This window comes from Sturnira hondurensis, unplaced genomic scaffold (genome assembly GCF_014824575.4).
Source record: "Sturnira hondurensis isolate 20B ecotype Veracruz unplaced genomic scaffold, ASM1482457v3 Scaffold0006213, whole genome shotgun sequence".
Lineage (NCBI taxonomy): Eukaryota > Metazoa > Chordata > Mammalia > Chiroptera > Phyllostomidae > Sturnira > Sturnira hondurensis.
Genome location: NW_028078844.1, coordinates 3,339,815 through 3,364,176, shown reverse-complemented (window position 1 = coordinate 3,364,176; position 24,362 = coordinate 3,339,815). Strand labels below are relative to the sequence as shown.

At 40.9% G+C, this 24,362-nt stretch overlaps 1 protein-coding gene and 1 pseudogene across 2 annotated transcripts in view; one reads left to right on the top strand and one right to left on the bottom strand.

Annotated features, from left to right (window-relative positions):
• Window positions 1-16,023: 16,023 nt before the first annotated feature.
• Window positions 16,024-24,362, bottom strand: part of ALKBH8 (alkB homolog 8, tRNA methyltransferase) — a 67,948-nt gene continuing 59,609 nt past the window's right edge. For both annotated transcript variants that reach the window (XM_037047724.1, XM_037047725.1), the window contains exons 11-12: window positions 20,144-20,293; window positions 16,024-17,482 (exon numbers count right to left, since the gene is read on the bottom strand). In XM_037047724.1, the coding sequence (XP_036903619.1) occupies window positions 16,913-17,482; window positions 20,144-20,293 (720 nt within the window). In that variant the 3' untranslated portion in view covers window positions 16,024-16,912. The remainder of the gene's footprint in view (window positions 17,483-20,143; window positions 20,294-24,362) is intronic.
• Window positions 18,275-18,975, top strand: LOC118988271 (ATP synthase subunit d, mitochondrial-like; annotated as a pseudogene).

The following is a 24,362-nucleotide window of genomic DNA, read 5'->3' as shown; positions in this document are numbered from 1 at the left end:
ACCTAGACTGTAACTATGACCAGTGCACCTTCCACATCAGGTAGGAACCCCTTTCTGAGTGGCAGTGAGTCTCCTCATTGCTCTGTAACTGCAACAACTTTTATCATTCTCTACTCTATATTAGGTTATACTAACTGAGTACCTCTAGTGGGCACATGCTAAATATCTCAAGAAGTAAACATGGTTATACCCCAGTAAATTTGTCATCTAAAGGGGCAACTCTCCAAAGATATCAGTGTTGCCACAGAGAGTCAGATGCTAGGAGGCCTATAATATATAAGAGTGTGCTACCACTTCTCTATGGCTTCTGCTTATTTCCTCAAACTCTAGCTTATTTTTCAGCATGACTTATCATCTTGAAGGAAAGCCCAATGGTCTGCATTCTTTTTCTTTTACTTAACAAAAACCTGTGCAGTTCAATGTGAAGGTACCTCTAGAAAACAAGTAGAACAAATTCGTATCAATAGGAAACCGACCCTACTTGCTAGGCTATAGCACATTTTTCCTCCAAAGCGCCTCAGCTCACACGATGGGGATACAGCACATACTGAGAGCTTGTGTTGTATCTGACATCCAGTTGTTTTCATGAACAAGTGTCACTGAAAAAGAGAGCATGTACCAAAGGAGAGGGAGGTAAGAAGCACATCACGGCATGGTGTAGAATAATGACACCTTTTTAGACATTTCATCTCTCAAGGCAGATTTGCAGGGAAGTACTCCTGGGATTGGGGGAGTCTGTGTTATTGTACATTTTCACATAAGGTTGAAATTTCCTATACCAGCGCTGTCCAGTAGAACTTTTTGCAATGATGTAAATGTTCTTTATCTGCACTTTCTGTATAGTAGCCAAAGCTACAAGTGGTTACTGAGCACTTGCAATGTGATTAGTCCAACTGAGAAACTAAATTTTTTAATTTTATTTTAATTAATTTAAATTTTAATAGCCACATGTGGTTAGCGGCTAACATATGGGACAATGTAGCTCTAGAAGAAATAGGGGATTTTTAAAAAATTGTCTGTGTCAGAGAACCATTGAAATATTGTCTCCCTGCTTCCATAGCCCTCTGCATTGAAAAATAACAATGATGTCACTCATGGTCACCAGGACTGGGGGTGACAATAGTTGGCCATTTCTTTCTGTTGTCCTGTGAGGCATAGGAGACCAACAGCTGCCAAAGACCTAAGTATGTGTATTACCCATGGATGCTGCTTCTCAGACAAAAGCCTGGCTCACATGAGGCAGGTCCCCTGAACATGACATTTACAGATTGGGTTTACCAATAGTCAGATCCTGTAAAACAAAATACTCAGGCAAAATTTTTACCACATGTCACAGTTTCACTCAACTCATTAATGAAAGAACCAGCGGGAGGACAATATCACTCATTGTACAATCACGTGAATAACTGAAATTTATAGACTGGTAGGAAAGAAATGCTTGAATAAGATTGCTAAATTAGATACGAAGTTGGTTGGTCTCCTCCATGGCAACAAAATTTTAATCTTTGGGGTTAGCTTCTCTCTCTGACCCCAAAAGAAGGAAGAGACCCAGGTGGAAATGAGGAAGGAAGGAAGGGTGGCGCCGCAAACAGTGGAGCAACTGACACTGGATTTATCTTTCTTGACCTGCAGCGTCTCCCTCAAATATCTGGACTTTTTCCAAGGCTGCCAACTATGCTCTTCTGCCCTGGGTGTCACCCACCAAAGTACTTGTAAGTCTCTTTTCATAGAATTTCCACAGCCATTCCTTTCTTTTCCTTCCCACTGTTACCCAGCCACTTAAGTTTCTTATCATTTCATTGTCAAAACCAGTTAAGCAAACAAAAGTTTTCTGTGCCATTTAAGATTCAGGAAACATCTCAAATCACTTTCTATCTCTACTGTGATAAACTCTACTGTGAACACCTCGAAGACCAATGGAACTCTTGTGTCACAAATACCCTGCCCCTTTAATTAAGAATGCTTGGTAAGTTTTTACATTTTCAAATTAATGAATACATTTCAAAATATCTTTAATTTTTACGCTTATGATTCTGAAGTATAATTATCTGAACAATGTTTAAGAAGCATTTGAAACAAAAGTCACCAAAGGTCTTTAATCTCTCAGAAGGAAGGAAGAGAAAGAGGGGTTGAAAAAAACAAACAGTAAGCCCTCAGATTTCTGAGTGCTAAAAGAATACCTACTTTCTGTGTTCAGTTAGGTGGTTACAGATCAATTGCTGTAATGGAAAGGAACCAAGAATACATAGGGGTTGACACCTGCTCTTTGCCCTTCAGTCTCGCTGTCAAGCCCTACAGTGCTTTGAGGCTCTGCATCCCCCTTAAAGAAAAGTCATTCTTATCTTATTTTTTGTTAAGAGAGCCTTACATGTTTTTCTTTTGCTTCATCCATGAACTACTCTGCTAGCTTCCTAACTAGTCTCCTTGCACCCTGTTCTGCCTTCCCTCAGCCCAGTCCATTCTACAATACACACCTACAGCAGATTATCCTCCCTGAGTTACTGCTTTAATGTAATCATTCTGCTGCTCAGAAAACTATGACTCTGCTCCAATGATATCAGCTCCACTCTCCTTGACTGGTATGTGAAACCCTGTGTAGTCGTACCCCAACCTCCCTCTCCCGCCTCACCTCCCATTCCCCTCTCCCCTACACAGACAACATGGTCAGGAATAATGCTCAGCCTGGGCTACCCAGCAGAATCATCTGGGGATGCCTAGGCCCCAGTTCTCAGAGGATCTTGCTTCCCCAGCCTGGGGTGTGGCCCAGGCCTCTGTATGTCTGAGAGGCTCCTGAGTGGTCCTGATGTGCAGTGAGATAGAGAATTGCTGCTCTAGTCACACCAGACTCATAATGCAGGTTTGTGCCTTGTGGTTTCACCTCTTTGTAATCCGACCATTTCACCTATCGGAAGCCTCACCCATTCTTCACAGTGTAGCTAAAACCTGCCCATGAATTTCCTCCCTGGTTACCCTAGCCACATGTTTCTCTGCCTTTCTCTCAATTCCTACACCAATCTGCTCCACTTCCACTACCTCTTACTGTTATAACTAACCAATGATCATTTGTTTAGGTCTTTCCAATTCATAAAGTTCTTCCATAAATCTCTCCTCTAACCTTTGTTATTCTCTGTATAACAGAGGCTTTATCTCCCCCCAACTTATAGATGAAGAACCTCTGGTTCAGACAGTGGGTATGATTTGTTTTTTTGCCCCAAGCTCACACAGTTGGTAAGTGATGGAAGCCGCAAGCTGAGCCTGGGTCCCCTGAGCTCATTGGAAGTATTTACAACAGATACAGAATCGAATCTCCTTTTACCATTAAAGCACGAACATCACCCAGGGAGCCTGTCAAAATGCACATAGACCTGGGTCTCAGACTCAGCGATTCTCGTTTATCCAGCTGCCCAGGCCCAGGAACCTGGATTTCCATCAGGCACCACCAGGTGATTCTTTGTGCAAAGATTTGCTTTGTGCTCAAAAGCATTTTCTCTGTGATTGCCAATGTTGCTTCTTAAAACCACATCACTTGGTTTTCCAGACCAGTAGGTAATGGGCGGACCAGAGTCCGCACGGTGGTCAGTGCAGACTGCCCCCCTCTGGACTGGGACAGGTGTGCTTGCCTTGTCTCTCTCCTCAGAAGGGCTTTGGAGGAACTCGTCTGGCTTGGAGTTTTCAAGCCCAATTTTTCCTCATGAGAGACTTCTCACTGACATTTTGTTCAGCTAAGAAAATGTTCCAGACTGCCTGGAAGAAAAAAAAAAACCACAAAGCCCTCTGCCTAGATAGAAGCAGGACCATCTGCTTCTGTGGAAAGAGTTTCCAGTATTTTAAGTGATACAATTTCACAATAGTCCTGACAATCTGAAGATGTCCTTTTAGTGGAACCAGGGATAAAAACTGTCATTGGGCCATTTGGCATAAAGTTTCTCATGCTGATCAAATATGTTGACAGTATCCTGGCTTGCATGTATGAATTTTGTATAACCCAGGATTACTTGGCTCTATTCATTTCTCAAGCAGGATTTTTATCAAAATTATTCTCTAATTGGAGGCACGTAAGCTTTTTTGTTGCTGTTGTCCCTTAATGAAATCTTCCTTAACCTACGCAGCGTTTCATAGAGATAGGACAGAGCACTACAGGATGAGCCCTTCTGTCTTGTTCACACTGAACTTTAAAGTAGAGATTCTCTGACTTCAGAGCTCAGAGAACTTCTGTCTTCTCCCTTCCTGGCCCTCATTATCCTCTGATTTCTGAGGAAGGTCAGAGGTATCTGCCCAGTAATAGTAATACCTACTATAAGCTTACAAGGTATCGCTTCTGGTAAATTACCTAGTTCTGTGTCTTTCTCTATGGCAAGAATTGTCCTCACTTCCAAGGTGATATCCAGGCTTATTAGCTCCTTGGAAAGGGAAGGAGGAAACTAATTAACTATTGGGTTTCAGGCCAAATGGGAGTGAGCTGTCAGTCAGCTGTGGGGAAATCCAGTCCATACTTTCACCGGACCCTGTGCCCCAGGAGCTGATTTTGGTGGGCTGCCTTACTGGAATTCTTTGCTTTCTGGTTTCCTCTGTGGTTCAGCCAGTGAGAGACACAGGCAGAGACTGGGGACAGGAGAAGAGAGAAGTGAGGGTATTTATTCCCCTAACTCCATACCCATCTGGCTGTTAATTAGTCTGTGCTCTCGTATCAAAGGCCACAGCTGCTGTCTCCGCAGCCACCTTCTCTGGGTTCCCATAACTATGCCATTCTTCCTGGCCTCGCTGCTTCATGCCCAGGGGAAATAATGGCTCCCAGCTGCCGCCAGCATGGGCACTTCGCCTTTCTCTGATGGCTTCCCTTGACCTTGCCTTCGCGTTTGTAAACAGCCCCATCATTAAAGTTTCCCCTATTAACTAATTGAGTGTGTCATCTTGGCTGTTTGCTGGAGCCTGACTTATAAGGAGAGCAACCCTTAGATAGACCATGTTTAATGATATTGGAGCCTAACTCTGATGTGAAAAAGTTGATGATGGCTTTAATGCAACATGATAAGTAAAGAGAGATCTCAAGTAATGTTATAAATAAAACAGATCTGATTGATATACACATGAGGTCTGTTCAGAAAAAGTCCAGCCATTGTTAATAAAACAAGAACAGTTTGTGTGACATTGATATAACCAGGCAGCCAAGGAGAGTGGACTGGAATGTACATGTATGAACAATGATGACTTCACTGTACTAGTCAGTGGGAGCAGTAGACGCCATTGAGTGAACATGTGTACTGTGTGGCCATCACATTCAAAATCACTGAATGAGTAGGGCAATGAATCTGCATCAAATTTTGCATTAAGCTTAAACATTGCTCCTCAGAAACTATTCAGGTAATTCAGAAGGCCGCAGCTATGGGCAACTGGTGATTGGCAGCTTCATCACAACACACCCACTCATGCTTCATGTCTTGTGGAGAGTTTTTTGGCAAAATATCAAATCACCCAGGTAACTCAGCCCCCCTACAGCCCAGATTTGGTACCCTGTGGCTTCTAGCTTTTTCCAAAACCAAAATCACCTTTGAAAGGGAAGAGATTTTAGACCATCGATGAGATTCAGGAAAATACAAAGGGGCAGCTGATGACAATTCAGAGAACTGTGTGAGGTCCCAAGGTGCCTACTTTGAAAGGGACTGAGGTGTCACTGTCCTACATACAAAGTTTCTTGTGTCTTCAATTAATATATTTATTTTTTATATTACATGGCTGGACACCTTGCATATAGCTAGCTCAGATATTCACAAAGACTAATCATATGTTAGGCCACAAACTAAGTCTCAGTAAAATTTAAAAAGCACAAACAGCTCAGACAGCATTCTTTGATCAAAAATGCAATTAGAAAAAATTGGGGAATTTTTAAACATGTATTAGAAAATCAGAAAATAAAAGTGTTCAGTGTGCCTGGAAATTGTAAAGGTCTTTTATGTAAGTAACTCTTTGATCAAAAAGAAAATATCAGTGGAGTTGCCAGATTTCTTAAAATCAATCAAGATGGAATCGATCTTTTCAGACCCTAAACAAGAGCTTAGAGGAAATGGAAAACTTATACCAACATAAAAGGAAAAAGAAAATAAATGAATTAACTATGTGCTTCAAAAGGAAAGCAGAAGGGAGGATATTGATGAGTTAGAAAATGGAAGAAAACAGTTAAATTCAATAGCTAATTCTTTGGAGAAAAGTTAGAAAAACTACTAACTAAATCAAGTGATAAAGGGAGAAGTACAGAAACCAAACTAAAAAACAGTAAGAAAAAATAACCACTGGAAAAAAATTTTAAAGACTCATAAAAACAAACTCTGGCTGGGTGACTCAGTGGGTTACAGCATTGTTCCACACACCAGAGGGCTGCAGGTTCAATTCCCAGTCAGGGCACATATGTGGGTTGCAGATTTGATCCCTAATTGGGGTGCATACAGGAGGCAACCAATTGATGTTTCTAATATCAATGACTCTCTCTCTCTTGCTCTCTTTCTCTCTCTTCCCAACCCCCCTTCCTCTCTCTCTAAAATCAGTGAACATATCCTTGGGTGAGGATTTTAAAAAATCATAAAAGATCACTTTATTGAATCCTGTACAAATAATTATAAAAACCTGTGTAAAAGGGCTAAGATTCTAAGACCCCAGAAGAGGCAGAAGATAAAATTATATTTCCATAGAAGAAACAGAATTTGTCAAAGAGCTAATCCCCAATCAATATAACACACAAAACGACAGAATAACACAGATTACTTCACAAAGAATTCTACCAACCCTTTAAGGAGCAGATGATTCCAATATTATTTAACTACCTTAGAGCTTGAAGATGAGGTGAAAGGAAACGGACGAGAGAAAAGTTTCACATTAGTTTTATTTTTTAATTTTTATTTTTTAATCTTCACCCAAGGATATACTTACTGATTTTTAGATAGAGAGAGGGGTGCAGTGGGGAGGGAGAGAGAGAGAGAGAAACAGCAATGTGAGAGAAGCATCAATTGATTGCCTCCCGTGTGCACCCTAACTAGTGATCGAACCCACAACCTAGATATGTGCCCTGAGCAGGAACTGAACCCACAGCCCTTTTGGTATATGGAAGGACACTTCAACCAACTGAGCCACTGGGCCAGGGCTCCACATTAGTTTTATAAAGAGTATATCACATTGATACCAAGACCTCACAAAGACTGTAGATAAAAGAAAACTAAAAATAAGGCTTTTTTTACTGTACATGATTTTTTATTTTTCAGTTTCAGTTGACTTACATTATGTTCGTTTCAGGTGTACAACCCAGTGATTAGGCATTATATAAGTTATCACCTTGATAAATCTAGTACCCATCTGACACCACACATATTTATTAAATATTATTGACTATATACCCTATACTGTACTTTACATCTCCATGACTATTCTGTAACTTTCAGTTTGCATTTTGCATTTCTAAATCCCTTCACCTTTTCCACCCATATTCATACCCCCCTCCTATCTTAAAGAAGATCCTTTAACTTTTCTTCTAATACTTGTTTAGTGGTGAGGAAGTCCTTTAGCTTCTTTTTCTTGTCTGGGAAGCTGCTTATCTGTCCTCCTATTCTAACTGAGAGCTTTGCTGGGTAGAGTAATCATGGTTGATTTATCACTTTGAGTATTTCCTGCCAATCCCTTCTGATCTGCAAAGGTTGAGAAATCAACTGACAGTCTTATGGGAGCTCCCTTGCAGGTAACAAACTGCTTTTTTTCTTGCTGCTTTTTAAGAAATTTTTAAGTTTCTCTAACTTTGGCATTTTAATTATAATGTGTCTTGGTATGGACCTCTTTGAGTTCATCTTATTTGGGACTTTCTGTGATTATATGCATATTTTCTTCATCAAGTTAGGGAAGTTTTCCATCATTATTTTTTTCATATATATTTTTTCAATTTCTTGCTCTCCTTCTGGCACCTCCATGATGTGAATGTCAGTATGCTTGAAAGTGTCCCAGAGTCTCCTTAAACTATCTTCATTTGGGGGGATTCTTTTTTTTTTCTTTTTGCTGTTTTGATTGGGTGTTTTCTGCTTCATTATCTTCCAAAGCTCTGATATGACCCTCTGTTTCATCTATTCCACTGTTGATTCCCTGACATATTCTTCATTTCAGTTAATGTATTATTTGTTTCTGACTGGTTCTCTCTGTTTTTTTATCTCAGTTTTTGTGTTTCCTATCTCTTTGTTGAAGTTCTCAGTAAGTTTTTCTACTCTTCCCATAAGTTCATTGAGCATCTTTGTAACCGATGTTTTGAACTCTGCATCTGGTAGATTGTTTGTCTCCATTTTGATGAGTTTTCTTCCTGGAGTTTGTTCTGTTCTTTCATTGGGCCATGCTTCTTTGTCTACTGATTCCAGCAGCCTCCCTGTGTCAGTTTCTATGTATAATGTAGAGCTGCTAAGTCTCCCAGTCGTCCTTATGCAGTAGGTGTTCTACAGGTCATGACACACCCTCCCCATTCACCAGAGCTGGGCACTCCAGGTGTGCCCCCTATGTGGGCTGTGTACACTCTCCTGGTATAGTCGAGCCTTGATTGCTACTGGCATGTCAATTGGAGGGATTCATCCATAGGCTGATCAGCTGCAAGAACTGGCTGTGACCACCATGGAGGATTAGTTGTGCAAGGGACCACACCACAGAGTAGAACCTACCTCAGTGGGGCTCTGGTGCCCACCAAAGCCACTCCTTGAGTGTGCCACTTACCATGGTGGCTCTAGGGCATCCTGGGAGGTGTGGGGCAAGGTCAGCCGTCTTCTGTGTCCTGCCCAGGGACACCCAGCATGAGCTACAATTCAATCTGCAGATGACTGCTACTTGTACTGGGCTTGGAGGTGCCCAGGAGAGACCAGGCTACGAATCAAGGCTGTCTGCTGCTAGTGCCAGGCCTGGGACCACTTAGCAAGAAGTACATGGCATGCCAAGGCAAGGTGCTGCTTTTTTTTTAGAGATTTTAGGAAAGTCCCAAGCATAAGCCAAGAAAGGCCATTTTTAATGGAAAAACAACTGGAAACAACATGGATGGGCCCAAAACCTGTGTGGGGCAGGATCTCAGGGAATCCCCTAGGGCTGAGCCAACAGTGTTAGCCAGGTTGATGGAGATTCAGACATGGCTCCTTCTAGATCTGTGTATGGAGGGCTCAGAAAAGAACAATAGTCTCTGCCAGCAGTTTGGTGAGCTGCCCTCCAACTCTCACCCTGATGCAGACACTTCAGTTCCAGCCTTTGTGACCCCGATGCCTTTCAAGCTGCTGCCCCAGTGCCAGAGCTCAGAGTGAGTCAGTCCAATAAGTCAATAACATGTAGGACCCCAGAGGCCCCTGTGTCATTCAGCCAGTATCCTGGCTGCATTTTACAGCCAGAAGTTATGGGGACTTTCCTTCCTGGCACTGGAACCCTGGGTGTAGGGTTTGGTTTGGAGCAGGAGCTCCTCACTCCTCAGGGGAGGATCTCTGCATTTGAGATGTGCCCACCCCCAATTTTTATCTGACACACGTAGGTATGGGACCAACCTCTTCTGTGTCTCTACCCTTCCTATCAGTTTCAATGTAGTTTCCTCTTTATATCCTTAGTTGTAGGACTTCTGTTGAGCTACATTTCAGACAGATCTGAGTGGTAGTTGCTCTATAGTTTAGTTGTAATTCTGATACGGTTTTGAGAGAATGTCAGTATCATGTTTACCTACACCATCATCTTGACCAAACTCCCCAACCAATTTTCATATATAAATCTCAATGCAACAATTCTGGTTAAAATATTAGTCTATTAAAAGAAAAAGTAGAAAATGACCAAGTGGTGTTCACCTGAAAAAAATGTTAAATGATTCACTACTAACAAATCTATTAGAGTAATTTATCAGATTATAGATATAAGAAAAAATAATTACATCCATATCCTTGGGTGCTGAAATAGCATTTTAAAAAATTAACATTCTTGTTTAAACAAAACTCAATAAGGAGCTAAATTAAACAAACTAGAACAGAAATAGGCTAGATACTACAATAAAATTTCAGCCACATTGGTCTTCAAACCAGCAATGTGCCCCATGGAAACTGCAACAATCATTTCCACACTGCACAAAGGGCTAACACCTAGAAGTCAATAGACAAGAACTTAAGTCAACAGAAAAATGGTCAAAAGATGTGGAAACAATTCACAGAAAAGGAATTATACATGACTTAATACAGATTGGAAGATGGAGGCAATGTAGGGGGAGCTGAGATCCATTTGCTCATGCACCCAACTGGGACACCTAGCCAAACTTCTGAAGAACAGAGTGAACGGCCAACAGAATCCCAGCTTATGTGAAGTTTGGAAGCCAAAGACTGCACAGCATGAATGGATCTGGAGAGCATTTGCTAAGTGAAATAAGTCAGGCGACGAAAGACAAATACCATATTATCTCACCTATAAGTGGAACCTAATCAACAAAACAAATAAGCAAGCAAATTATAACCAGAGACATCGAAATAAAGAATAAATTTATAGTAACCAGGGGGTAGGTGGGCGAGGGATATTGGGGGACAATAGTGGGAAGGGTCTCCAAGGGACACATGGACAAAGCCAAAGGGTAGTAGATTTGAGGGTGGGAGGCAGGAATGGGTGGGGCAGGGGGTGTGGTGGGGGTAAACTAGAGACAACTATACTTGAACAATTAAGAACAATAAATGACTTAATACACGAAAATACATTCAATTTCACTCTAAAAGAAATGCAAATTAAATGCTCAAATTAAATTTTCCACTTATTAAACTGGCAAAATTTGCCCTGGCTAGTATGGCTTAGTGGGCTGAGCAATGGCCTGAGAACTGAAAGGTCGCATGGTTAGGACACATGCCTGGGTTGAGGGCCAGGTCCCCAGCTGGGGACATGGGAGAGGCAGCCTTTCTTGCACACTTATGTTTCTCTCCCTTTCTCCCTCCCATCCCCACTCTCTAAAAATAAATAAAGTTAAAAGACCAAATTGGCAAAATCCAACATTTTCATAATAAATTCAGGTGAGGAATTATTTCATATTGCTAGTAGGAATGAATTCCTTAATGGGTATATGAAAATATCAAAGAAATTTACATATATACATTCCCTTTGAGACAGAATCTTCTCACTGCGGAGTTGTTCCTAAATATATTACTGAGGTATATGCAAATTTATACATGTAGATGCATATTTTTATAATAGCTACAGATTTGTCTGTTACCTATTGCCGCATAATTTAGTGGTTTAAATAATGTACTGTTGGGGTCCACTCTGCCTGGTTTCAGGAATTGTAACTACCCCCCATAGCTAAGAATGAGTGAGTGACCTTCAGAATGCTGAGCCATAGGAGACAAAGCTTGTTGCCTAGGATGTAGTCTCATCTGAAGCCTCAGTTGAGGAAAAATCTGCTCCTAAGCTGATTCAGTGATTGTTACCAGCATCAGTTGCTGAAGAGCTGTTGAACTAAGGGCCTCAGTTCGTCTTTGACTGTTAGCCGAAGTCCACCCTTGCCATGTGGCCTCTCCCACACGGTAGCTGGCACCAGGGCACGTTAACCAAGAAGGAAATAGAAAGTGTGCTAGCAAGGCACAAGTGAGTCTTTTACAACCTAATCATGGAAATGACATCCCATCATTGGGCATCACAGCAAGTGCCAGGGGCCAGCCCACAACCACAGGGAGAGGATTGTACAAGGGCATGAAGGCGGAAGGCAGGGATCACTGGGGGCCATTTGCTGCCACAGTCGAAAACAGCAAGACGGTGGGGACTGGGCATATAGATGATATTCAACAGGTGTTGAATTGGTAATATTTTAATTTTTTTTAGATAATGAAAAGGTTTTCATGAAAAACTACACCTTTTCATGTTTTACATTTTATCAATGATGTGAATATATTCCTTATTAAAGTTTTTAAATTAAAAATGTATTTACTTTCTTGGTAGCCTCATCAGTCTAGAGGAGCTTTCCAGCTTTTATTCTGTGTCCACATACCCAATTTATTTCTTTAGAGCACTTACCAGCATTTATAATTCTATAATCACCTGCATATTAACTTGTTTATTGTTTGTACACCACACAACACTTTAAACTTTAGAGAAGGGCCGAGTCTGTTTCATTCACCATTGTTTACCTAGGTCCAGCCCAGTGCCTGGCATAGAGCAGGCACTTAATACCTACACTGCATATTGAGCAAACCAATGAATGGTTTGTTCAGGCACTAGGAGCGACAATGTGTCCTCTTTAAAACCCAACAGCACGATACAGGTCCTATCCCATACTAAACCTCTATCATGCCAGATTATCTTTTACACATCTGTGCGTCTTAGAGGGTAATTAAACCTCATACGAGACGTGTAATATATATAAAATTTCCTCCTCAAACTTTAGCACTAATACCTTTAATTATATTCTTTCAACCAGTAATTCTTGACTCTCTACTATGTATCAACAGGGTTCTTATTCTTAGTAAGCTTGCACTCTAAAATAAGCAAGATAATTGATATACACAAATAAGGTAAAAGGAATAAACTAGAGCACCCCAGATGAAATTATTAATTAAAAAAGAAATTATTTGGGCGGAATGGGAAAGAGTTCTCTGGAGGAGATATTGAAAGTAGGTCTCAAATAATAGGTAAGATTCGAGTATGTGAAAATAACAGGAAAGAACATTTCTGGGCGCAGGAAGTATAAGAGTCAGTAAGCAATACAGAGAAAATGTGAGGCATGCATGAGAATGGGAGCAGCACATAATTTGGTACAAATGGAGCCCTGGGTACGGGGTGGGGACCACAGAGATTTAAGAGGACAGACCTAGGGAGAACAGTTCGAACAAGTCACATCTGTTATAAACAGAAGTTAAGAGTTTGGGTAAAGAGCCCAATCTTCAGATTTTATAAAACTCATTTTGGTAGCAGCGTAGATAATCAGAGGTGAGGCTTAAGACAGGGGAGAAGAAATCAATGCATGAAATATTCAGAAGCAGGAATCAGCAGGGCTTGGTGACCTAAAATGCAAGAAATGATTGTGAACAGCACAAAGCAGAATCAATTCACAGTAATAAATTCTGAGGTACAGGCTGTAGGTGGTATGGCGTTCAGGGCAGGAGATAATTAGCGAGCTGGAGAGGCCTGGGAAGATTTTTGAATACCTAGTTATGAGGTCGTATCTTCTTTATGTCCTTAAGAGGCTGCTGCTCGTTGCTAAGTAAATCAGTTTCAATGTTAAAGAACTAAGCTTTTTATTGAAGTAGAGAACAAGAATCTAAAATGTGGCTAAGTAGTTACATTTTTTTGAAGTACTCAGATAATACAGTATTTAGCTAGAATACACTAAGAATAAGTACAATGAGTTGGGGGTGTATTTTTATAGTTAAACCAGCTGCAAACCAGGGATGAGGGGATGTGTTAACTTGCTCAAGGAATTAAACCACTCTGAACAAGCCCTGAGTTGCAGGCCAGGCCCTTCTTCCACCTCCCCTGGCCTCCGCCAGGACCAGCAGCAGCCGCAGTGAATCTGAATGAGGTGAGGGAGATCACGGATGCTCTGCTCTATGGAGACTCTGTCTCTTTGTATATGGCTTTGTGAGCAAGGAATTAATCCAGAAGCTTTATCGCCAGCTATTAAGGAACCTCCCAAGGCCACTGAAGCACGGAGGACTGCTGAAATATGACAAGCTGACTTTCTGGAGAAGCTGTGATGAGAGGTTGAGCTCTGCAGGAGGACTTGAAGATCGCATTGCAGTCAAGAATGTACAACGGAATTACTGCACGCAGCAGTGTAGCAACATTTACCTCTTCTAAAGGAATTAAAAAACCATAGCTTTATAACTCAATGAAACGTGACTTACAGAGAGAACCATCAACTGTGTTTATGTCACGTCTTACTTTTTAAAACAGCTTGGATGCTTTGGCATTGCAATGTTCATATTCATGTATTCCTTATTTATAGCTCTGTTAGCTTTAATTTTCTGAGCAGTCTGTGACTGCGCACATCTGCTGTTCGGCTGCAGTACAGTGGAAGTCATTAGTAGTAATGTACTAGTCATGACTCGTTGACATTTCCATTATAAACTAATTTTGAATCATTTATGCAAAATAACAGTGCATTGATTCTGCATTGGGCTGAGAGTTGACAGAATTTCAGCCACCATCTGTGAATTTTAAAATAACTTGAATGCTTACCTAATATAACCTGAGCAGTTATCTAATCACTCAATAGGTAACTAGTGGCCATTTAAGAACTAAGTGGGAGGTGCCATTTAATCGGTATGTTCTCTTTTCTAAAGGAATAAACATTTCCAGTTATTACAGAAAGACCAAATGAGTAAATGTTCCATGTCTAAGATTATGTTTGTGTGTGCCTACTTTTACCTTGGAAGTTATAACTAATAGAAGTTTGGTTCAAAATAAACTTAACAAAATTTAGGATAGTACTGATTCTGTTTTATAACAAAATCTTGATGGAATGTTTTTCCCAAGAGTAATGCAAATTTAATCTGGTTTTATTTTAGACTTTGTTAGCTTCCATTTAAGTGACGGAACAAGCAAGTACTCTTTAGTAGCGCTTTTTTTTTTTCAGACAAACTGAAATGATTTTAGAAAGGTTTAGTGTTATTTAAACAGAAACTTTCTGTACTGGTTTACAAATCTAGTCTTTTGATCATTTTGAATTTTAAATGCACAGTGCACTGTACGGTCTATTGTTGGGAGACAATAAGACTTTGTGATGACGAGTCATTTACCTGATAATAAAAACTGGGTGTTATTATTTATAAAGTTTGTAAAACACTTTTGTCAAGCTCCAAAATTTGCGTATACTCTTTAGGCTTTAAGAGTTAACAATTTTATTTGTCATTTTGTATATTGTTAATGTATAAGGCAAAGCAGGGAAGTATATTGAGAAGGAGTTATGTTTACAGAAGGCTTCTTTAATACATTTACTAAATATAAACATATATTTATAATGCATAGTTGTGGTATTTAAGTAAACCAAACAAAATAATGATATAATCAGTGTTGAGCATTTTGTCAGTGACAAAATAACACCATTTTTATGGCTAAAAGTTTTTTTAATTAATAAAATAATAAAACAGGAGCTGCGATTGCAGTTACGATTAAGATTGCAATGACCACAGTCATTCTCCGAGGTCCATGTCTTTTATACCAGCAAAAAGGTGAGTTTATCAGTATACGGTAAGAGTCACCACCCTTACGCCCTCCAAGTCCCTCACGGTAGCAGTAACCCCTGCAGCGGCGTGGTACTGCCTCTGGTCTACTGCTGTCCTTGTGGACGCAGGTCTGGTGGCTTCTGCTTCGGCTACAAGAGCCCTCACTCCACAGAGCACCAAGCAGGGATTCTGGCAGTTGCTGAGTACGTCTATTCCAATGATTTATTCTGGAACCAGAAAATAACTACAAGATGGGCAAAAATTCCACTGACCACCTGACCTCCGTAAGTCCCTGCTCTGACTGTGGACCACAGTGATGTCATGGGCTTCCTGGAATTAGTGTCAGATCACAGTCAGAGGCCAGTAATCCTCCAAAGATCCAATTACTTCCTTTTCCCCAGTGCACAGTCATGGGTTCAAAGGCTGTATGTCCCTTTGAGGAACTTTCTACCTTTGTTCCTCTTGGAAGCCTGACCTCAGGACTAAGTTAACTTGGTAACTATGAAATATTTGTAGGTGAAAAATAACCCGTTTGCACCCAGACTGGAACAAATTGTGAATAAACTACAAATACCCACTAATGAAACCACAGTTTTAGCTGTAAGGGCATAATTAGGTCTGACTGAGAACTCTAACTTCTTCTATTTGAATAAAGGAGTTTTGCCCTGCCTCCTGTTGGCTCAGTGGACTGAGCACTAGCCTACAAACCAAAGGGTCACGAGTTGGATTCTCAGTCAGGGCACATGCCTGGGCTGCAGGCCAGGTCCCCAGCAGGGGCCACATGAGAGGCAACCACACACTAATGTTTTTCTCTCTCCCTCCCTTTCTCTCTCTAAAAATAAATAACTAATTTTTTAAAAAAAATTAAAGGAGTTAAAAGAGCATATTTGGGTTGCCTTTAACACCTAGATCAAGGCATTAGGAATACCAGTTAACTCATAGTAATAAACTACAGTCAGGAAGAGTAGTTATTTTAGCCCTTTAGAGAGAACCTTTTGTTGCCAGGTGAAATTTCACTCCTGTTTTCACCCCCATGGCGTCTATCACTATCTGGCACGAAGCATTTATTTATTTATTTGCTTCTTGTCTGCCTTCCTTCTAAAACCTAAGCTCCACGAGGACCAGGCTTTTGTCCATTGTTGTCCACTGCTCCCCTCCCAGTGCTGAAAAGAGTACCTGGTGCACAGAAGTCCAGTAAGTGTTGGTGAAACTCCTACTACTAAACGGACAGTCTCTGATTGGCTAAAATTACTGAGCACCCACTATGTGTCAAGCCCTTTGCTGGTCAGGTGTGATCACACAGTGGTTACTGTTTGATTCTATGGATCTAAAGATCAGAGACAAAATTTCAGATAATTTTCTTCTGAAAGGAATTTTCTTTATTAAAGAGTTATATGATTTTTTCACTATGCTTCTACAAAACTGAATTCATTTAGTAACATTTTATTTTAAAAAGTTTATCTTCAAAATGCTGTACACTTACCCCAGGATCCCAAATACTTCGTAAACTATTTCAATCACTTTAAAAAACCACCCCTGTTCCTCCCTATAGAAGCCTACATTTATGGGTAAAGTGAGGTCAGCAATAGTAGTAGACTAAATGTCTCCTAACTAATCTCTATGTCAAATTTCCCTCGGGTGCACTCCTTTGGTACCTAACCACAAGTTTTCTCTTTAAAAACCCAGTTAATTCATTCTCCTTTAAAAAAAGAAGAAAGCTGAGCATTTCTTTCCTGTATATGATGGGTTCACAGGGACAATGAGACCTTTTGAAGAATCGCACACCAATTCCCTTGATCATAGTAGCTCTGCAGAATGCTGACATCACGCAGAGTCTGGCAGGCAGCTTCCAACTCTCCCTCACAGAACACGTGGTAGTAACGATGAAACACAGGACTTGCGTCTTGGGTTCCTACTGGACCAAAAGGCTCAACAGATTTTTCTTTACCAGGGTTTCCCTTAAGGTGCCATGGAACCAGTAAGTCTTGAGAATGAAAAGAAGTCCTGTTAGTGTGAACAGGCAGCTTGGAATTAGCACCTTTCTTTGAATTACATCTTCCCTTCTGAAAGTCATTAATGGAGGGGACAGAGCATGCTGAATCTTGATTGCCCATGCCAGGCATTTGCTCCACAAACATTTCTTGTACTGATGTATCACTGCTGAGCTCCTCTTTATTTTCCGGGCTAGTTCTGTGTTCTCTGAGATACTTGGACTTCTTCTTATTATATTCTTGTTCCATGGCCCAGACATAAATGAGTGCCTTCCCACCAGGCCTCAGGATTCGAACGAGTTCTTGAAGGGCTGCCACTCTGCGCTCCTAGCAAAAAACACATTGCCATTTATCAGCCAGAAGGAGAGAGATAACACAGAGAAACATAACTGACTATAGGACTGTTTTTAATTAAGATAAACAGCCTAGAACATCTAACAAAATATCTTATATAAAACTTAAATAAAGGAAACAAAGGTAAAGGGAATTTTGTTCTGTGAGTGAGAGGCTAAAAAACAGTGTTGAAGAATGAAGGAAAAGGAAATTTTTATTTCTGTTAATAAAATAGAGGCATAGAGAGCTTTCCATTCTGTTTTGTTTTGAACTCAGTGAAGGTCACAGATAAACTGAAACTGCTAGTGACTCCACACAGGGTCATCCATGAAGCTATCGCTTAGATTGGAAGAAATCACTGACATCCAGGAAAAAAAACATTTTTCCCCATAAAAATATAAAATTTCCTTATTTTAAAGTTAGGAGCATATGTGACTGATTAAAGGCATGAGTACAACAACTGAGATTACTTAATAAATATGCTGAAATACATACATATATACATATATACATACCTACACACATCAGTGACATACTACTACCAGTTAGGTACCCAACTTTTGAAAAGAGAAAAAAACAGAATGGAAAGACAGTGAGATTCCAATATTAGGGAGGAGAGTGAAAGTTGAGAAAAAAGGATGGGAAACAAATAGAGAGGAGGCTCGGGCTGAGGAAAGGGTATACTCAAGAGGCACAGAGCTGATGCTCTCTTAGTCTTCCAGATAGTATTTAAAGATGAGTAGGCTGCTGTGGATCCTGGGCCACCAAGGTCTGCAGGATCTCAAGATGGCTGGATGAAAACTTGCTATAAAGAACACTGACTGAGAAGCTTTTGGGGACATCATACTTTGAAAATAGAAGGCCACTGCTAGCTCCCCAAACTCCTGAAATGAGACCCTCACCTCCAGATTGGCCACTCTACCTGAGAATCCATGTGCTATCAACTGGGCCTCCTACAAGGCCAAGGTAGCAAAGAATGCCTTGGTAGATGGCTTTGAGAAGTTTAATGCCCTAAAGGTTCCTGTTCCAGAGGATAAATATAATGCCATGGGATGCAGTGGTCCCCAACCTTTTTGGCACCAGGGACTAGTTTCACAGAAGGCAATGTTTCCACCGATAAGGAAGGGGATGGGCAGAGAGACAGAAGGCAGGATACAGGCAGTAATGCAAGCAAAGCTTCCCTCACCACCAGCTGCTCACATCCGGCTGTATGGCCAGGTTCCTAACAGGCCACAGACTGCTAAGGGTTGGGGACTCCTGCCCTGGTGGATGCTGAAGAATAAGATGTGAAAAACTGTGCTGAGTTTTTGTTTCTCTCAAAGACTAGGACTCAGCAACAAGAGAAAGAGATGGAGAAGATGAAGAACATAATTCCACTTGATCAGATGTCCATTGAGGATCAGAATGAAGTCTTCCTAGAAACCAAACTATGCAAGAAGAAGCATCCCTACTGACCTCACAAGCCAACTGAGAATTTACAAACTTGAGTCTGGGAGAAAGTGCTTCTGGCTTTCATATTATAAACTCTGGACATTAAAAAATAATGATATAGTGAAAAACAAATTAAAAATGAGTAAGACACAAAACAGGAAAAAGGCAGAAACATGAAGCAATAAAAGCATAAAGTCCCATCAGGCTTCAATTTAACTAAGTATAGGGGGGGACCCCCCCAAAACTAGAATTATCTTCTGGAGGGTGAGACCCTTGTAAGTACAGGCTTCCCCCAATAGGTGAGTGTGCTAGGAACCCATCTGTATCAGTGTATCAGCTAGCGTTGTTGTGAGAGGCTGTGTTTGGCTTCGGAGAATTTTTTTCTAAGACTGTTTCAATGTGTTTGCCCATTTCATGATGGGTGATTGACGAGCACACCTGCCCACACCATGCTGAGTGTTCAGTAGTTTATGACCAAAAACAGCATGACCCCTGTGCCCTACCCTGCCTATCCACCCAATCTCACCCCAAGTGACTTTTTTGTTGTTTCCCTGGAAGAAATAATTCCTCAAAGGCAAATATTTTGCCATTTTGGAAGAGGTGAAACAGAGAACACAGAAGCGCTACAGTCACACCTCAGTCCTCTTTGGCCTCAGAACTTGTCAAACCCTGTACTCACTGCATTTTCACGAGAAAAAGTGTTTCGGCACTCTGTGCTTGCCTGGGACTCACCACACTTGCTAAAACTTGTATGAGTCACGACACTGCCCCTCAGGAGAAAATGCTTCATCACTCATCACTTGCTCAGTACTCGTCAGTTTCAAGACTCATCACGAGTTCTGGAACAAATTAACGATGAGTACTGAGGCACTACTGTGAAGGCATCAAAATCCACAAATTCAAATGCTGTTTTGAGCGGTGGAAAAAAACATCTTGGTGGATGTATTGCATCAAATGGAGAGGACTTTGAAAGTGACTGAAGTTTAAACATGTAAGAACAAATACACAATTTTTAATAAATAAACTCAGTATTTTGGGGGGTCCCCCCTCATATAACTCCCACCTAACTCCATTCCACACATTCTTTTAGCAAATGGCGCAAAATGTGATAACAAGAGAAAGGAAAGGAAAGACAAGCTAGTACAGGGTCCAAACCAGTGAAATCCATGAACAGTTCCCTCCACTTGAGTTACAAGTTCTGGGAAAGTGAAAAACAGTACTTACAGTTGTTGCAAAATGGTGAATAACAGCAATGGAAATGCAGGCATCACAAGTCCCACTGCGGATTGGTACTGCCAGTGCATCACAGACAAAGGCCTGAAACTGCTTCTCTCTACAAATGTCTACCAGGTTTTGGCTACGATCACAACCAATCTATAATAGAGAAAGAAAGTCATAACATCTTATTTAAGTGTCATGAGAAATTAAGAGCAATTAATTTATTCCTGACCATAAAGTTATGAGAGAGATTTCATATTCATTGTGAAATGATCTAAAACCATGATATTATCAATTCTTACAGCTAATAAAAAGTCAGAATATATAATTCACAGAACAGCATTCATTACCTTAACATGTATCAAACAGACCTCAAATTAGTGAGTGGAAACCAATGACAGTGGTGTAATGGGGGGTCCTAATTGGCATCTAATGAATCAGCATTCAGCATCTAGATCTCTTTGCAACATCACACACTTAAAGTGGAAACTCATAAACATAGTCTTTTAGGGAGCTACAAAGAGGATCTAAGGTATCTCTCATTACTGTAGAAACCAGTCTTATGGCCCAGATAGCAGAAAAATAGCTGAATTTTTCCTGCTTCTTTTTACTTTCAATATGTATTATTGTGCAGTCAGAAAATAAAATACCAAAACAATAAGAAAGTAAAATAATTTACTTCATTTTATTTTATTTTTTAACACAGTTTTAAAAAGATTTTATTTATTTATCTTTAGAGAGGAAAGGAAGGAGAGGAGAGAAACATCAATGTATGGTTGCCTCTCGTGCATCCTCTGCTGGGAACTGACCTGCAACCCAGACATGTGCCCTGACTGGGAATCTAACTGCGATGGTCTGGTTCGCAGGCCCGTGCTCAATCCACTGAGCTACACCAGCCAGGGATTTACCTCATTTTTAAAGTTATTAAGTTATTGATATTTGTTCTGCTAAATACCTAATCTCTCTCTCTATTTATATATATATATATATATATATATAGTCTGGCAGAAGTAAAGCCTGCCTGAGATATATATATATATATATAGTCTGGCAGAAGTAAAGCCTGCCTGAGTGTGGTAGATAGAGTAAAAAATATGAGTGTAATAACTTATAGTTTTAATTGGGACATTTCACCTAAATGTCATATGGTGTCCTTGAGTGTGGTATTGTTATGTTACAGAATTACATGCTTATGACTCTTCACACAACCAAGTTTAAAGACAACAAAGTTTTAGTAACAAAAATACAGCCAAAACACAGAAAATTGAACTATATGGAAGTCCAACAACAACAAACCATTCATCCAGACCGGTAAGAGGGGCGGAGTCAGCGGCAGAGCATGGTCAGGCAGGAATGATCAGTGGGACCCACCCTGGAGTGCAGGCAGAGGTTGGTGGATTCCAGACATGGGGTGGTGACGGGCAGACCCAGTGAGGGTATAAGGCGGCGGGCTGAGAGCGGTCACACATTCATGTGCAGACAAACCAAGTGAAGGAGCAAGCAGTGAGACAGACCACTTAGGCTAAAGGCCCAGCAACAGGAATTTGAGCCTGAAAGCACCAATTGGAAAGACTTTCAGGGTCAAGGTGCCGGGAGAGGCTCCCATGCTCACAGAGAGTTTTTTGGAGAGACCCACAGGGTCCTAGAGGGTGCACAGGCCCACACACCAGGGACCCAGCACCAGGGGGCCCCAGTTTGCTTCCAGGAAGCAGCAGAGGGGACCGAAATCTGAGAGAGAGAACAAATGCCATTGCCCCCTCTGACCCCGCCCCTATGTACAACGTCACAACTCAGTGACTGGGTTGCCCCACCCTCATGAACACCTAAGGCTCCGCCCCTCATAGGTAACAGGCACAAACAGACCAAAACATCATGGCTCAAGAACAGCTCAAAGCCCCAGAGCCTATAATTCTAAGCGACCATAATTCTAAGCGACCAAGAGATAGCCAACCTTTCAGATGCACAGTTCAAAATACTGGTGATCAGGATGCTCACAGAACTGGTTGATTTTAGTCACAAATTACAGGAACAAATGAAGTCCAAACTAGTTGAAATTTCGAAGGGAAATGCACAGGAAAACAATAGTGATGGAAAGGAAACTGAGACTCAAATCAAGGGAGTCGACCAGAAGGAAGAAAAAAATGACCAAACAGAAAACAGTGAAGGAACAAGAATTCAAAAAAATAAGGAGAGGCTTAGGAACCTCCAGGACATCTTTAAATGTTCCAACATCCTAATTATAGGGGTACCAGAAGGGGAAGAGGAACAGCAACAAGTGGAAAACTTACTTGAACAAATAATAAAGGAGAACTTCCCCAATCTAGCCAAGGCAATAGACTTCCAGGAAATCCAGGAAGCTCAGAGAGTGCCAAAGAAGTTGGATCCAAGAAGGAACACACCAAAGCACATCATAATTACATTAGCCAGCATTAAAATGAAGGAGAGAACCCTAAAAGCAGCAAGAGAAAAAGAGACAGTTACCTACAAGAAAGTTCCCATCAGACTATCAGCTGATTTCTCAAAAGAGACCTTACAGGCAAGAAAGGGCTGGAAAGAAGTATTCCAAGTAAAGAAAGGCAAGGACCTACATCCAAGATTGCTTTATCAACAAAGCTTTCATTTAGAATGGAAGGGCAAATAAAGTGCTTCTCAGATAAGGTCAAGTTAAAGGAGTTCATCATCACCAAGCCCTTATTATACGGAATGTTAAAGGGACTTATCTAAAAAAAAGAAGATAAAAAATATGAACAGTGAAAGGACAGCAAACTCACAGATATTAACAACCACGCCTAAAACAAAAGCAAACCAAGAGGACAGCTAGATCAGGAGTGGAACCATAGAAATAAAGATCACATGGAGGGTTAGCAACAGGGGAGTGGGAGGAGGAGAAGGGGGGAGAAGATACAGAGAATAAGTAGCATAGATGGTAGGTAGAAAGTAGACGGGGTGGGGGGAGGGCAGGAATACTATGGGAAATATAGAATCTAAAGAACTTGTGACACACGGACATGAACAAAAGGGGGGAATGATGGGGAGGGGTGTGCAGGGTGGAGGGGAGTAAAGGGGAGGAATGGGACAACTGTAATGGCATAATCAATAAAATATATTTAAAAAACAAGGGGGTGCCCCTGGCTGGTGTAGCTCAGTGGATTGAGCGTGGGCCTGCGAACCACACGATTGAGGTTCGATTCCCAGTCAGGGCACGTGCCTGGGTTGCAAGCCAGTTCCCGGTTCGTGGCAGGGGACACATAAGAGGCAACCATACATTGATATTTCTCTCTCTCTCTCCTTCTCTTCCCCTCTAAGATAAATAAATAAAATCTTTTAAAAAATAAATTTAAAAAAATAAAAATAAAAAACAAGGGGGTGTTATTTGTGCCAACCTCCTGTATATATCAAGAATAACGTGCTGGATTCAAAATTCATAAAATGACATTTAATTAAACCTGTCAGTACAACCGAACCATCCTGTGGGAATGATGACACTGAGGACAGCAAGCGGCATCCTTTTGCCTTCCCAAGCAGGCGAGGTCTCCCACACTCTGTGTGTGTGTCTACTCCTGTTGAAGTGCTTGGAGGTCAAGACTGCCTATTTCCTCTCTAGTTTTGCTGTTGTTAGTTCATATACAATACTGCTGTTTAGTTTTAACAATGTCATGGGTGCACATGTGCACAGAGAGAGAGCATGCATGTGCACAATGTGCATGTGTAAACCGAGGAAAGAATAGGAGTGTTTAAGAAATGTTAAATCACTAGCTAATAATTATCCCCAAATGTTTCTGCTTAACCCAGTCCCTACAATAGAGAAACAATGTGTACAAGTAGATTTGGTCAAACAGAAGTAGCCACCTCAAGCTTATATGTATTCACTTCACAATTCGCTTATATTTATTCACATATTAGTATAGTGGACATTGACCATTCAGATTCTCTCAATCCATCGGAGAACAAAGAATGTGAATCTTCACGTCAAGGCAATTCTTACTGAGTTAAATCACACTGCCAAGACAGTCACACTTAATACAAAGTTCCTCAATTTCTAATTGGCATTAAACAGCTTCTACATTCTATCCTAGAGCTGCATTTCTGAGGTATAATATAAGGTACCAAGCCAGAGGCAAAGTATAGCAATTTCCCTCTGACATATTTTATAATGAGAAAGTACTAAGGGCCCATAGTAACAATAGTAGCACGATTCCCAATTAGCTGCTCCTTTTACCAGGTT